At 39.5% G+C, this 13115-nt stretch overlaps 1 protein-coding gene across 1 annotated transcript in view; it reads right to left on the reverse strand.

Annotated features, from left to right (window-relative positions):
* The window catches only part of LOC139742697 (cation channel sperm-associated auxiliary subunit delta-like), a 37126-nt gene extending 24499 nt beyond the window's left edge, over positions 1-12627 (reverse strand). Inside the window, exons 1-6 of the mRNA XM_071653225.1 lie at positions 12559-12627; positions 11435-11632; positions 8073-8186; positions 6499-6588; positions 5952-5995; positions 5196-5277 (exon numbers count right to left, since the gene is read on the reverse strand). Of these exons, the coding sequence (XP_071509326.1) occupies positions 5196-5277; positions 5952-5995; positions 6499-6588; positions 8073-8186; positions 11435-11632; positions 12559-12567 (537 nt within the window). The 5' untranslated portion in view covers positions 12568-12627. The remainder of the gene's footprint in view (positions 1-5195; positions 5278-5951; positions 5996-6498; positions 6589-8072; positions 8187-11434; positions 11633-12558) is intronic.
* Positions 12628-13115: the final 488 nt, after the last annotated feature.

A 13115-nucleotide genomic window follows, 5' to 3' on the forward strand; every position in this document is an offset into this window, starting at 1 on the left:
ATCACCTTTAGGTTAACCCCAACAAGAAAGAAATCAGTGTATTCAACCTCAGGAACAGGGATGCCAACCACCAACTTAAAATTATTTTCAATTTGCCCACAAACCAGTCAACATGTACCTTGGTGTCACACCCAATCTATCCCTCACCTACAAAGATCACATTACCAAGATTAAAACAAAAGTTGGAGCTAGGAACAGCATCCTGAAAAAGCTAGCAAATTCCAGTTGAGCACTGATGCAGGCACTATTCGAACTAAAGCAGTCGCCCTATGTTTCACAGCTGCTGAATCTGCATCCGGCTCTTTGCTGATGATTGTGTAGTATGCAGATGCATCAGATCAAGATATGATCAGGATCTCCTCCAAAAAGACCTCTCAACCCTAACAAAATGGGCAGAGACATGGGACATGGCCTTCAACATCAAGAAGTGTGCACACATGAATATCACCCTAAAGCGTAAACCGATGACATGCTCCTACACCATGCATGGACAAGAGGTACCAAAGACAAAATCCTACTAGTACCTAGGTGTCACGATTGACAATGACTTGAGTCGGGGTGTACATATACAGAAAACCCAGGCTAAGGCCTCCAGATCCCTTGGCATCATTCGGAGAACTCTAGGCAAATGCGACAAGAGGGTAAATGTAGCTGCATACAACCAACTCGTCAGACCGACGTTTGAGTATGCAACTTGCACCTGGAACCCACATACCCAGAAAGACAGCCCGATTCTAGAAAATATCCAGCGTCAAGCAGCCAGGTTTGTGTTCCATGATTACTCAAGGGACTCCAGTGTCAGCCCTATGCTCTCTTCTCTCGGCCAAAGTAGTAACATCAGGTATTTTGATGGCCTTAAGGGGTGCAGCCCTACCTGTATTAGGCAGATGGCGCCGCCCCTACCCTCAAGATGCTGTAATGAGAGGCACACCTGCACCGAGCACCTGCACCTGTATATAGACGCACCTGAGCTCACATCACCACAGGCACATGCTACAGCACACTGCACAGTACAGTCCTCTCCGGGACAACGTCTTCGCTTTTTGGGAGTACTCATTCAACGTTCAAGGTCCTAGTGTGGAGAAGGTCGCGTCATGCCACCAAGATTGATCCAGTCCTAAATGCTACCTGCAGAGCCATAACTGGGCGCGTAAGCCAAACAAGAGTTGACCACCTCTACCTGCTGTCTGGTATTACTCCTCCTGCTGTTTTGCATTACTCCTCCTGGTATTAGACGGGAAGTAATATCTCAGAAAGAGAAGCTTAAACAAGAGACAGACCCCATCCATCTCCTATTCAACCAAGAATTGACAAAGAAGAGTTGAAATCTACACGGAGCTTCCTCCATTCTTTCCATGCCTTAATTGACAACCCTTATGGCAAGAGGCTAGGTAGGCATATGTGGTCCAACCACCTGGAGAACACCTCGCACAACTCCTCCCTCCGTCAAATGGAGTCCCTTCCATCAGTTTCCGACGAGTCCTGGTTTGTTTGTTTGTTTGTTTGTTTTTGGTCTTGTCTCAATCGCCTTCGATCTGTGACTGAACGTTGAAGGGCCGTAATGAGTAATTGGGGATATGAGGTTGGCCAAACTGCCGGCAACTGCGGAGAGGTACAGACGATGAATCGTCTTCTGACCTATCCCTCGTGCCTGAATAGATTAAAAAAATGACCTGGATGCCCTCAACAACCAGATCAGAACATGTGTGGAGTACTGGATGGATGAAGTATAGTGACTCGAGAAGAAGTCGAAGAAGAAGACAAAGAAGAATCATGAATAATGTCTGTGTATTGGACAGGTGACTGGTTTAGGTCTTTAAGAGTGGGGCGCGGTGTGTCCTAATAATAAACTTATCAAGCGGAGAGTGCTAGGATGTGGCATTGTGAAAAAAAAAAATAATGAAGATGGAACGTGAAAATGGAAATCCGCTCATAATAGATGAGATGATTTTTCTTACATGACATAGGCATCAAACAATTGATATAAAAGAAATAATTGCAAATACAGTATATTCTAAAGATTACTCTTTCATGTTGTGTCATTTCCACACAAGTTTACTGTTTTGTCTGTAGCATCATTTGTTTATCATAATACACTGTATCAATCTGCAAACTAAAAATTCCAGTATTATGGAAATATAAAATGTGATACCAATATATTATGTACCTATCCCAATTGATTTATAGGTCTATATCTCTTTATACTGTAATGAATAGCGCCCCCATGTGTTGACATGTGTTCAACCATAGCAAATAGTGAAAGTTGACTTGTTTTTCCTTTGTGGGAAATATAGAAATTATTGGTATGAAATAAAAACATACAAGTGTATATACTGGGGATAAAGAAATATAAAGAAAACATATGATTTAAGCATATTTCCTGAGTATTTATTTATATTTTGGTAAATAGCGCCCTCGATGGGTAACCTTGAGAAATTTCAAATGTTGGGTCATATAGAATATGAGTTGCTCTATCCATGTGCCAAATATGACGTTGATATATTATATAATAAAGAAGTTGTAGAGGGGCACAATGTGACCCCCCCCCCCCCCCCCCCCGGGCCAGGAAGGAGTCGAAATAGCTTGGGCTTTATAGGGTTAAGCGAATTGAGTTTTTTGGTATAGATAAAAGTTTTTGATTTGGTAGATAAACAGAAAATTTGTTTGGTTTGTGACATTATGTTTTTTTCTTGAGCAAGTATATCCTGACATATTATATCCGCACTTATTATCACGGGAGGGAGGGGGTCCATTCCTTGTATACTCAGTCATTAAGTTGTTGTTTTTTTAAATCCTGGTTGCAAACTGTTACTTTTAGTTTCATTCCTCGTTTTTTTATTTTCAACAAATACTGTTCTATTTCGTTGGATGTATTGAATTATGTTTATTTTATTTGTTATGATTGTTATCTTGTATCTGTTTGTTTAGAGGGCCCTCTGAAAAACAATACTTGATTACTGACGGGGCCACCCTGTATAAATAAAACGAAATAAATAAATAAATAAAATAAATAAAATTCTGACAGGACAAAAGGAGTTTTCTACGAAAAACTGAAGCACTCCTGCATTGTGTGAAAGCTGTAACATCGGAAACTTAGCTCTGCCTGTTCAGGAATCATTGACGTAAGAAAATTGAAAAATTGACATGGTTCAAGAATGATGACCCAAATTTCCGCACCAATTGCTGGTATTATTAACCGAAGTTCTGCGACTTTTTTTTTTTTTTGGGGGGGGTATATTTATCCCTCACACCTTTGAACACAAGACACAGACCATGTATATCTTTATCAAAGGCACTGTTAACCATTGGGAGAACTATTTAAAAAGGTTCGAGTACCACATATGAAATGTTCGAGTTACCACATTAGATGTAAATGCATAGTTCAGTTGTACATGTATCACAAAATATCCATTCAAAAAAGAAACTGCAGCAAAACCATAAATATGTATAAGGATATATCACTAATTGTTTCAATAAACAATAACTGCAGACGGTGAATTTTAGAAATTATTTCAATAAAACTATTATTCACGTTTTATGTATTCAACAATAATTAACAATAACTATACTGATTAACATTAGAGAACAATAGAGTAAGTTTTTGTATTGGTTATTTCTATCCATAACTCATATTCCAGAACTATTTTGAAGCACTGAAGCTGGCACATTTTTTGAATGTACAAATGGTAGGCAGTGGCTTTAAGTATTTCCAAGTCAATTGTAAAACATTACTTTAGATGCGATGCGATATAGATATCCCTTTACAAAATGGACGAAGCCCCAGGTCCGCATATCCGGTGGTAAAAGACGGACGGAATGACGGAAAGCGGGACGGAAGGCCAACCAAATAATAATAATAATAATAACAATAATAATAGTAGTAGTAGTAGTAGTAGTAATAATAATAATAATATTGATTATAAACCCTGCGGAAACACTTTTTGACGGAGGTATGATAATAACTTGCCCCCCCCCCCCGCCAAAAAAAAAAAGACACGAAAGAGTTAGAGACATGCGCATTTCATATCTAAGGTAGATGAGCTTATTTCATTCCAGTCTTGAATTTTTAAAGGGGGGGGGGGGGGTTCAGCTCAAACTCCGCTAAGAGGTAGTGAAAGACTTCGCTTTTACCTCTCCGAAGCGTGTTTCCTGAATTTACTTGTGTACGTCGAAACACAATGTAATCCCACAAACACCGTTTTCATCCTCCAGATAAGATGCAGTTTGTAGCGGAATTATCCCTCATCAGTCACATCTTATCAGTTTTTAACAGTCTTTTGTGTCTTTTTTTTTAATAATTCTTATACCAGATTCCTCTTCCTTTAATTGGTAAGTGAAAGTGCGGCGGCTCGAACTGGCCAACTTTACTCACAGGTGTGAGACCAGTATGGCAGCTGCGGGCTGTGTGTTTCCAGCGACCTCTTTTGTTCTATCATTTTTAACCGAATAGATGAATCCTTCATTGAATGCAGCTCTTTACGCCTGAATTACAAAACCAGCGTATCATGATGTTCATAGATTTTAATTGAAAATCTAAGGAATGCATGGCATGCAAATGTGCAGATAGTATGTTGTCTCCACAACTGCACACAATATCTACCGTAGACTTGTCTTTCATCATGTCCATGTCTCTTACGAATATCTAATGAAGCTTTATCACATTATACTTATGTAAAATTGGTATTGGAAAGACAGCGTACGTCTGGTCAACTATGACATATTGAACAAAGACATGAGCGATTGGCAAAGCGATGAGAAACAGGATAGAGAGTTTGAACTCATGTGCTATCGGAGAATGATGGCAATATCATGGACTAAAAGAAAATTAAACGTAGAAGTGTTGCAGATGGTTTAGGTGGAACGTGAGCTGCTCTTGACCATCGGGGAAGGACAGGTGCAGTTTTGGGGACGCGTCGGGCGGAAAAGTCAGATGGAGCATCTGGCCATGCCTGAATTTGTGAATGGCATAAGAGTACACGACCGACGTCTTACTTTCCTTTCCGCAATGGCTTTTAAAGATATCTGGGAAAAGAGCATCCACAATGCTGCACTCGTGCGACGACAGAAGGGACTGGAAGAGGCTAACTGCGTCAGCGATTACCAACGGGCACTGATGTCCACGGTAGAGAAGAGATACTGAATATGTACATACATGGATATACACAATACATGAAATTTTGTTAACAATTACTTACCACGGTTGGGCTTTCGTTACAGGTCAAGCTCGATTCTGCCGTTGTGATAGTTATTGTTGTGGATCCCTCGGTATATTCAGTACTGACGGAAGAGGAAACATACAAGCAAACCATTTGTATCACATAAATATGACGGTACGAACACTCTAGATGAACGACACAAAATCTGGTTATTACAAAATAAATGATAAAAAGCCTTTGCTTATACGAGAGCACTGACAAAAGAATTGTTTGGATGACTGCGAGCCATAATCAGCTATCAAATCGACATATGTTATGAAATATTCCGAAAGATTCTCATGATTTGGTTGAGTTAACCACGAAAGATTCCTATTCTCCTAATGAACGGTCTCCAAAACTAATCAATCACTAATATTACATTTATCGGTATCTTGAACACATGGGAAATTATCACATAGATCACATATTGTTACACCAGTCGTGTCAGTCTTCTAATTGCAAATGTTGATGTGCTACACTTTCTGCATACAGCGGTTTAAAAGTCTAATTTCATCAAATTTATTTCTGATCATGGAACCAAGTTGAAAGACTTACAGCAGTTTTTTCTTATTCAAATTCCTACTCTCATAAAGATAAAAAATAATACTGATAGCTCCAATGGAAAATATATGTCGACAACATGTACCACCCATAAATGATTGGTAGGATGAATAAGTACGCGTTGTCGGCGTTTGGTAGTGCATTTTCAGCCAACTTTTTGACGGATATTTCGGTATGTATACAAGACGTACTCACATGCCTGAGTCGGCGTGATCTGCGGCAAGACTGATTTCAGCAACCTGTCAGACACAAAGAGGCATTTCAAGAAACAATCGAATGAAAATCAATCGTCTTCTCATTCTTGAAAGCGATAATGACTTGGTAACAAAGAAGCTGGCACGCAAAGCCCTGCATGTACAATATTCCAGCAGCGCAATGTTCGTGCAGCAATTAAAAAGAATAAAATCACTTTCCAAACACGTTAACGGCGGTACAAACAGTAAAATCTTTACAAATCTAAAATTCCGTAACTTGAACTTAAACCCGAAATCTGCACGTACGAAGGCATTCACATACACATACCTCTGCGCAGCATAAACATACATAGACAAACACAATGTGCATACAAAATAATGGTGCTTACGTTGCAATATTTGGGGACATTTAACGCTGTATTTTGGTAGCAATAGTACCATCGAGATAAAGGGTTTCACTATGCGCATAGAGTATTTTGTGGTGTTGTTCAAGTGAATTCCTCTGAAATAAGGGTGTGAAATGTACCAAATACGTCAAAGGTCAATACCACTTTTGTGACGTGGTTTCCTTGGCAGATGGGATCACCTGTGACCAACGTTGTGTTGATGCTTAAGATGCTTGGGTCGGAAGAGAACACCTGGTGAATGAGAGAGAGAGAGAGAGAGAGAGAGAGAGAGACCTAGGGGTCTAGCGTTCACCTAAGTACCGCAAGTTCACACCTTGGCATACAAGGTTATAGCAAACATTGGGGGGAGGATGATGGCGGCGGGCGGCGGCGACTCTGAGGGCCTCCAGGGACGCATGGTGTCCAGTATATGGTATTCTACCACACTAGCGGTAATATCTTGCCAAGTCAGTAGACACCCCATATCATTTATTCATAAACTAGAAAATTATGGAGTGCTTGGCACATCTTTTGCACGGTTCAAAGATAACCTAACAAACAGAAAACAATATGTTTCTTTTCAATCTAAGGACTCACGAAAATTGAATATGAAAAAACAAAAACGTAGAATTCCGCAGGGCTCAATATTGGGTCCTCTTTTGTTTAGAGAGAGAGAGAGTAGCAACACTGCATACGTTATTAGAAAAGAGGAATGTCATGAGGTTTCAAAAAAAATGAAGACAAACAAAGCTCCCGGTGATGGCTTTTCGTTTAAATTTTATATTACTTTTTGGCCATGTGGAGGAGGGCAATGATAGTTGAAGCTTTGATTGAAGCTTATTCTAGGGGTAATTGATAAACATCGCAGAAGCAAGGAGTTAATACAAAAAGACGGTTAAGATCCCCTAAATGTTACAAAATTGAAGACACTCCTTAATGTAGGTTATAAAATTCTTTCGAAGGTATTAGCTAAGAGAATATAAAAGGTTTTGAGTAAAATGATACAATTATGTAGATCAGGTGGAATATGTGGATAACAGCAATAATGGAGAAGCTATACGATTGACAAACGATATGATTTTTCGTTGTTTAACATGGAATATTGTTAGTTATTTCGAATAGCCATACACTTTGATAAAGCGTTTGACTAGGTATCCCATTCGTTTTTATTAAGTATATTAAAACCGTTTGGATTTGGTTCGTCATTTTGTTCTTGGATAAAGATAATTTACACTGTTTTAAGTAGTTGTGTAATGAATGGGGGCATCCACGGGATATTTCAAAATGGGGCGTGGAGTTCGTCAAGGCGATCCCAGTTTCATCCTATTTGCTTTTAGTCGTTATCGAAAATTTGGCACATGCTTTGAAAAGGGAGTAAGGTTAAAGGGAATTATTTTTGGCGATTTTGAAGTAAAGCAAATATTTATGCTGATGATATCACAATATTTTTCAGAGATAAAGCCTCAATCAGGATGTTAAAAAGTATGCTTCATTTTTTTCTCTAATTAGTGGTTTGAAGGTAAATATAGATAAAACAAAGTAAATGAGTAAAAATATAGAGAATATAGCACAATATACTGTACATCGTAACAAAAGTTACTACACTCCCGAATAAATTGACTGCTTTTGTGTAAACTTGTTTGATTGGAAGTGAGTGAATTATAGCATCGTAAAAAACAAACAAACAAACAAACAAACAAAAACCGTCAATATTGGTTGTCCTATGAAGAGCTCACCATGACATTGCTTTTGGTCCAGGGAGCTGGAATGTACGAGACCTGAAGAGTAAGGTTGCCTCTCATGTCGATGTAGAACACGTCCGAAGCAAAGTCTCTCGCAAACATCAGAAACTGATAGATGAAATGATAGAATGAGGTTGTAAGGTTTCGTGTATTGTGTGCCTACAACGATTTATCTAGAAAGCATTGGTGTTGCGACAAAGATTGTCGCCCCGTCAAAGCTTGTCGCCCCGTAATAAATTGTCGTCTGGCGACAATCTTTGATGAGGGCTGGCGGCAAAGATTGTCGCCCGCCCTCGAAGCACATTTTGCTGGGTAATATCGTTCTTGACATAGTTATTGAAATACCACTACATGTGTGTGTGTGTGTGTGTTAGTGTAGGCCCTATATGATGGAAGAATGTTTTTATTATGTCAGCGTATGTGTTTTGACTGCGCGTGGGGAGGGATAAGCTGTTGCTGGCATAAACGTTATATTGATTTTATCAGCAGCTTTGAGTTTGATGAGTTTGTTTGACGGATTTGTATAATTATGAATTCGGAGTGCAGGTGCTTGCGTGCGGGCGGAGGCTGCTTTTATGCATACGGTCCATTATGTGTTATGTGTCAACATTGAGAAGTCGTTTCATCAAGAAGGAAGGTGGTATCGGGTCGGGTGGGTGTGTGTGTGTGTGTGGGGGGGGGGGGGGGGGGGTTACATTTCGTTATTCCGAAGGTTCGTTATTCCGAATTTCATTTTCGGATAAACGAACCTTCGGAATAACGCCACAAATGTTCGGATTAACGAACCCTTTTTCATTTTCGGATTATAATTAACGAACCTCTATAGGGAATTTGTGTGTTTCGGATATTTGAATTAACCTTCGGAAAAACGAATCTTCGGAATAACGAACCTTCGGAATAACGAACAGCACCCGTGTGTGCGTATGTGTGTTAGTGTGTGTATGTATGTGGGTTGGTGAATGAGGGTGTGGGATGATTGAGGTTTTGGTTAATCGGGGGTTGGTGGGATGGGGATTTGATTTGAAGAAGGATAGTTATAAATGGTATGACAGATTTTGGTACGATTTAATATTTGGGATATATGTAGATTTGTTTCGGTTTGTGGGGAGGGTTGGTCGCGGGTTTTTTTTTTTGTGAATGATTTAATTCTAGATTTGTATAATGTATTTGTTTTGTGTTTTTTAAGTATTAGATTATGCCCTTGTAAGTAAGGACTTACATGATCCAAACCAATACATTCAAGGGATATAGGCCTAGGTTTGGTACATGTCAAAATTTTCTCGTGAAGAAATTGTTAGTAGGGTTGATTTATAATCGAGTTATCGATGTTGAAGTGAGATTATTAGTAGTATAAATTGACAAACGGATTTGTTTGTGTTTTGAATTGCATTTGTAACGTTTTTGTTCATGTTGCACCCAGAATGGGTTGATTTATGAATGATTTGAATGAAATCAATATCAAGGGAAAAAAAGTGTGGAGGTGGTTTTGCATTATGAGGATTTGCTTGAGTGTGTTGGTGTTAGTTTACAATACGTATGTATTGGCGTTGTGCATATGACAAAGAATAGTGATATGGAAGTTGTAGTTAAGACTGATGGAAGAATATGACTGCAGTGAAAAAAAAATGAACAAAGACAGATAACATTTGGGGAGAGTACCTCCCTCGTATGCCTTTTTTCTCGGTCTCTCTCTCCTAGCCCGCCTCACCGCTTAAATTGACACATCCATACTATTTTGAAATCAACGCTGCTGTGAACTCAATAAACACGTGCTCATACACGTTGAAGGCATTTTCATTGCCACAGTAGTGCCTGCTGCTCAAAAAAAGTTCGTTCGCACAAACATCTAAAGACAAACACAAACAGACACACGTACGCATACAGGCACACGTATACACACAGACAAACAAACCACTACCACTATAAAACCACCACACATGCACAGTTTCAACATATTGTATTATTATACTCCGAACACACACACACACACACACACACACACTCACACACACACACACAGCTATACGCAAACGCATACACAAGTCACTTATTGTACGCACCTACAAATCATACACAGCACATACCATGCAGCCCCCAACACACACACACACACACACACACACACACACACACACACGCACACACACGCACACACACACACACACACACACACACACACACAAACACACACATACGCATAACTTACCAGTCGTAGGAACTACCCATCCCACCAAAGCATAACACCGGACCAACCACCCCGAGCCGGGGGCGACAATATTTGACTGGCCGACAATTTATGTCGCAACAATTGTTTTGCCGTCATAAATTGTCGCCAACGAGGTCAAAAATTGGGAACTGCACAAGCGTCAAAGATTGTCGCCAGACGACAATTTATGACGGGGCGACAATCTTTGACGCCAACTCCGTCAAAGATTGTCGCCCCCGGGGGCGACAATATTTGACGGGGCGACAATCTTTGTCGCAACAATTGGAGTTCTGAATATCGCGCTGCCACCCATCATGAGCCGTTCAATTTATGACAAATTTGTATACTTCATTTTTCTAAATCACATATAAAAATGTGTTTCGGATAACAGTTTAAGCCGTATGCAGGTTATCGTAGATACTTAATTATCACAGATGCGTAAAACTCTCGACAAATGTTGAATATATACCGGTAGTGCCTGAAATCAAAATTTCAGTTAGATGAAATTATAGAAAGAGGCTGCAAGGTTTCACACTTCATAACTGTAACTTTTTTATCGGGAGGCATAAGGGTACAACTTTACCATCTATGCAGATTGGATGTTCCAGCGGGGAAAGAGCAAAGGCTTGTTAAGTTGTAACATCGACTTCCGGAGTCGACATCTTTACAGGGAAATGAAACCCAAGTAAACATGTTGAATTCTTGTAAAGAAAACGATAGTGAAAATATACATCAAATAAAACATTTTTTTTTTCAATGAAAAGTGCACATTCCCTCGACTTGTTACCAACCTTATGATAAGGCTTATTATTCCCTCAGTTTTCTGAAAGAGGTAAGTCAAGTGATATTCTATTATTCTAGAAAAGCAAAAATATGTTTGATTTTGTATAATGTTCTTTAAGTCGTTTTCCATACGTGACGTCAAAATACCCTGCGGTCTTCTCATCCAGCTATGGCAGTATGGCGGGGCCGAAAAATTTTAACGTTTCGACGGATTGCTCGATTTTCCTGAAATCTTCATTAATGTGTTCTTCAAATTGCTCAATCACTCAATCAACTTGTTGTTTGGGTTTCATCCCTCTTTAAGATTGCTGAAGCTTATTCCAAGTTTATATTCAGCAGTTTGTGTAGTGGTTGGAGCTGTACTTACAGGGCAATGTGGTAGGCCAGCGGGATCTGAGTTAATTATTTCAGCAGGATAGATAACGTAGGAAAACAGGTGCACAAGAGCCCTCGATTCTGCAGTGGAGGACGGCAAATCGTAGTTCTTGGTGTCCATTGCTACGATGTTGCTTCTGTTGTTGAAGATGATGGCAGAGAAAGGGCCGAGTGTTTCCGAGATGTCAAGCTGGCAAGAAGGCAAAAAGGCAAGACTTGAAATCTCTTACACTGTCTACTACACGAGAGCCATCACCGAAAGCCTTCTTTCTTCTTTTTTTCAGTTGGATTAGCCAAATATTTCCTATCAAGATTATGTTGGCAAGGACGATCCACTTCGCATGGTATGATATAGTGGGGAGGGGTCTGCCATGGGTCCAACTCCACTACAAGGGAAGAGAGATGGAGCAAATGGATCGTCATTCAGTGGACTGCTGGAAACATATCTGCTCTGGGTTCCCCAACTAAAAGCCCCAGAAATTTTATCAACATAATTTACACATGCTAAAAACAACACACAAATAATACATGTAGGTAAACGGTCTGGCAGAGACAGCTTCCGGACAATTGAAAATCATATTGGTACATGCAGGTCATTGCGTGAAGTGAAAAAAAAAATACTGTAAACAGCATGTTAGTTATATTATGCATGCACAGGTCAGGCAATGATCACTGATGGTAAAGAGACCTTTGACAGCCAGAGTAGGCATTATGTGATGTAGAAAGTAGTGTATATTAGGCTGACTGCGGTAGGAAAACAATGTACACGCCTGTTCAGATAATATTCCTATAAAATATATATCCCTAAATCCCCCAAACACTTAGTATGATAGTTTATAGGACACAACATACTGATTACTGCAATATGGAAATTCCCCTTGAGTTGTGGCTTAAATTTTGAAGTAAAAATATCAACTGATCAGCAAAAGATGTATCATGATGTTAATCAATATACAGCTGTTTCTGAAATAAAGGCAAAACAAAGGCAAAAGGAGGCAAAGGGAAAACAAAATATCACAATTCTGTCTGAGAGATACGAACTAGGTTTATAGGAGAGCTGGCATGAAACTTTTCTAATACAATATTTCACAAGATGTGAAGATGTTTCCGTATTACCATGGACATGTGTGTTTCCAGTCCACATCGCCCGAACAATAAATTGCCTGCCGTTGTCAAGATGGCGAATTCCCGGTTTGCTCCTGTTGGAGGAAACGTTGAGATAATGGTTGATTGTTTGTGTAATTATATAGAGAACGACATTTCCATGAAATATAATTATGACGGGGAGGGGTAGAGCAAAGGAACGACGTAGCTTTCTGAGGATATCATTTCATTGTCTGATATCAGTAGTAACTTCATCGCCGGGTTTTGTTCTGTTCTTTGCGCGCTTTTTGCGCTTGCTCAAATTTAATTTCTGGAATTGATTGCCTTGCATGCTCTTTAAAGGGATTGTATAATATTGGTGGAGATGAGAATTGGGGTTTTAACTTTTTGTGAGATACAAAGAAACCATTTAGGAAATAATAGATCGGTTTTGGAATCAGACATTCAAAAGCAAAGTAAAACAAAGTGATCCTAATAGAATGTGGGTCCCGCTTTTTATAAGGAATGCTCTTTTTTATATCTCAGTCATTTCAAAAACGATTTTCATCAAATAAATGTTCAATCCCTCT

The sequence above is a fragment of the Diadema antillarum genome, unplaced genomic scaffold, assembly GCF_040938485.1.
Source record: "Diadema antillarum isolate AM-2024a unplaced genomic scaffold, OU_Dant_1.0 seq00001014_RagTag, whole genome shotgun sequence".
Lineage (NCBI taxonomy): Eukaryota > Metazoa > Echinodermata > Echinoidea > Diadematoida > Diadematidae > Diadema > Diadema antillarum.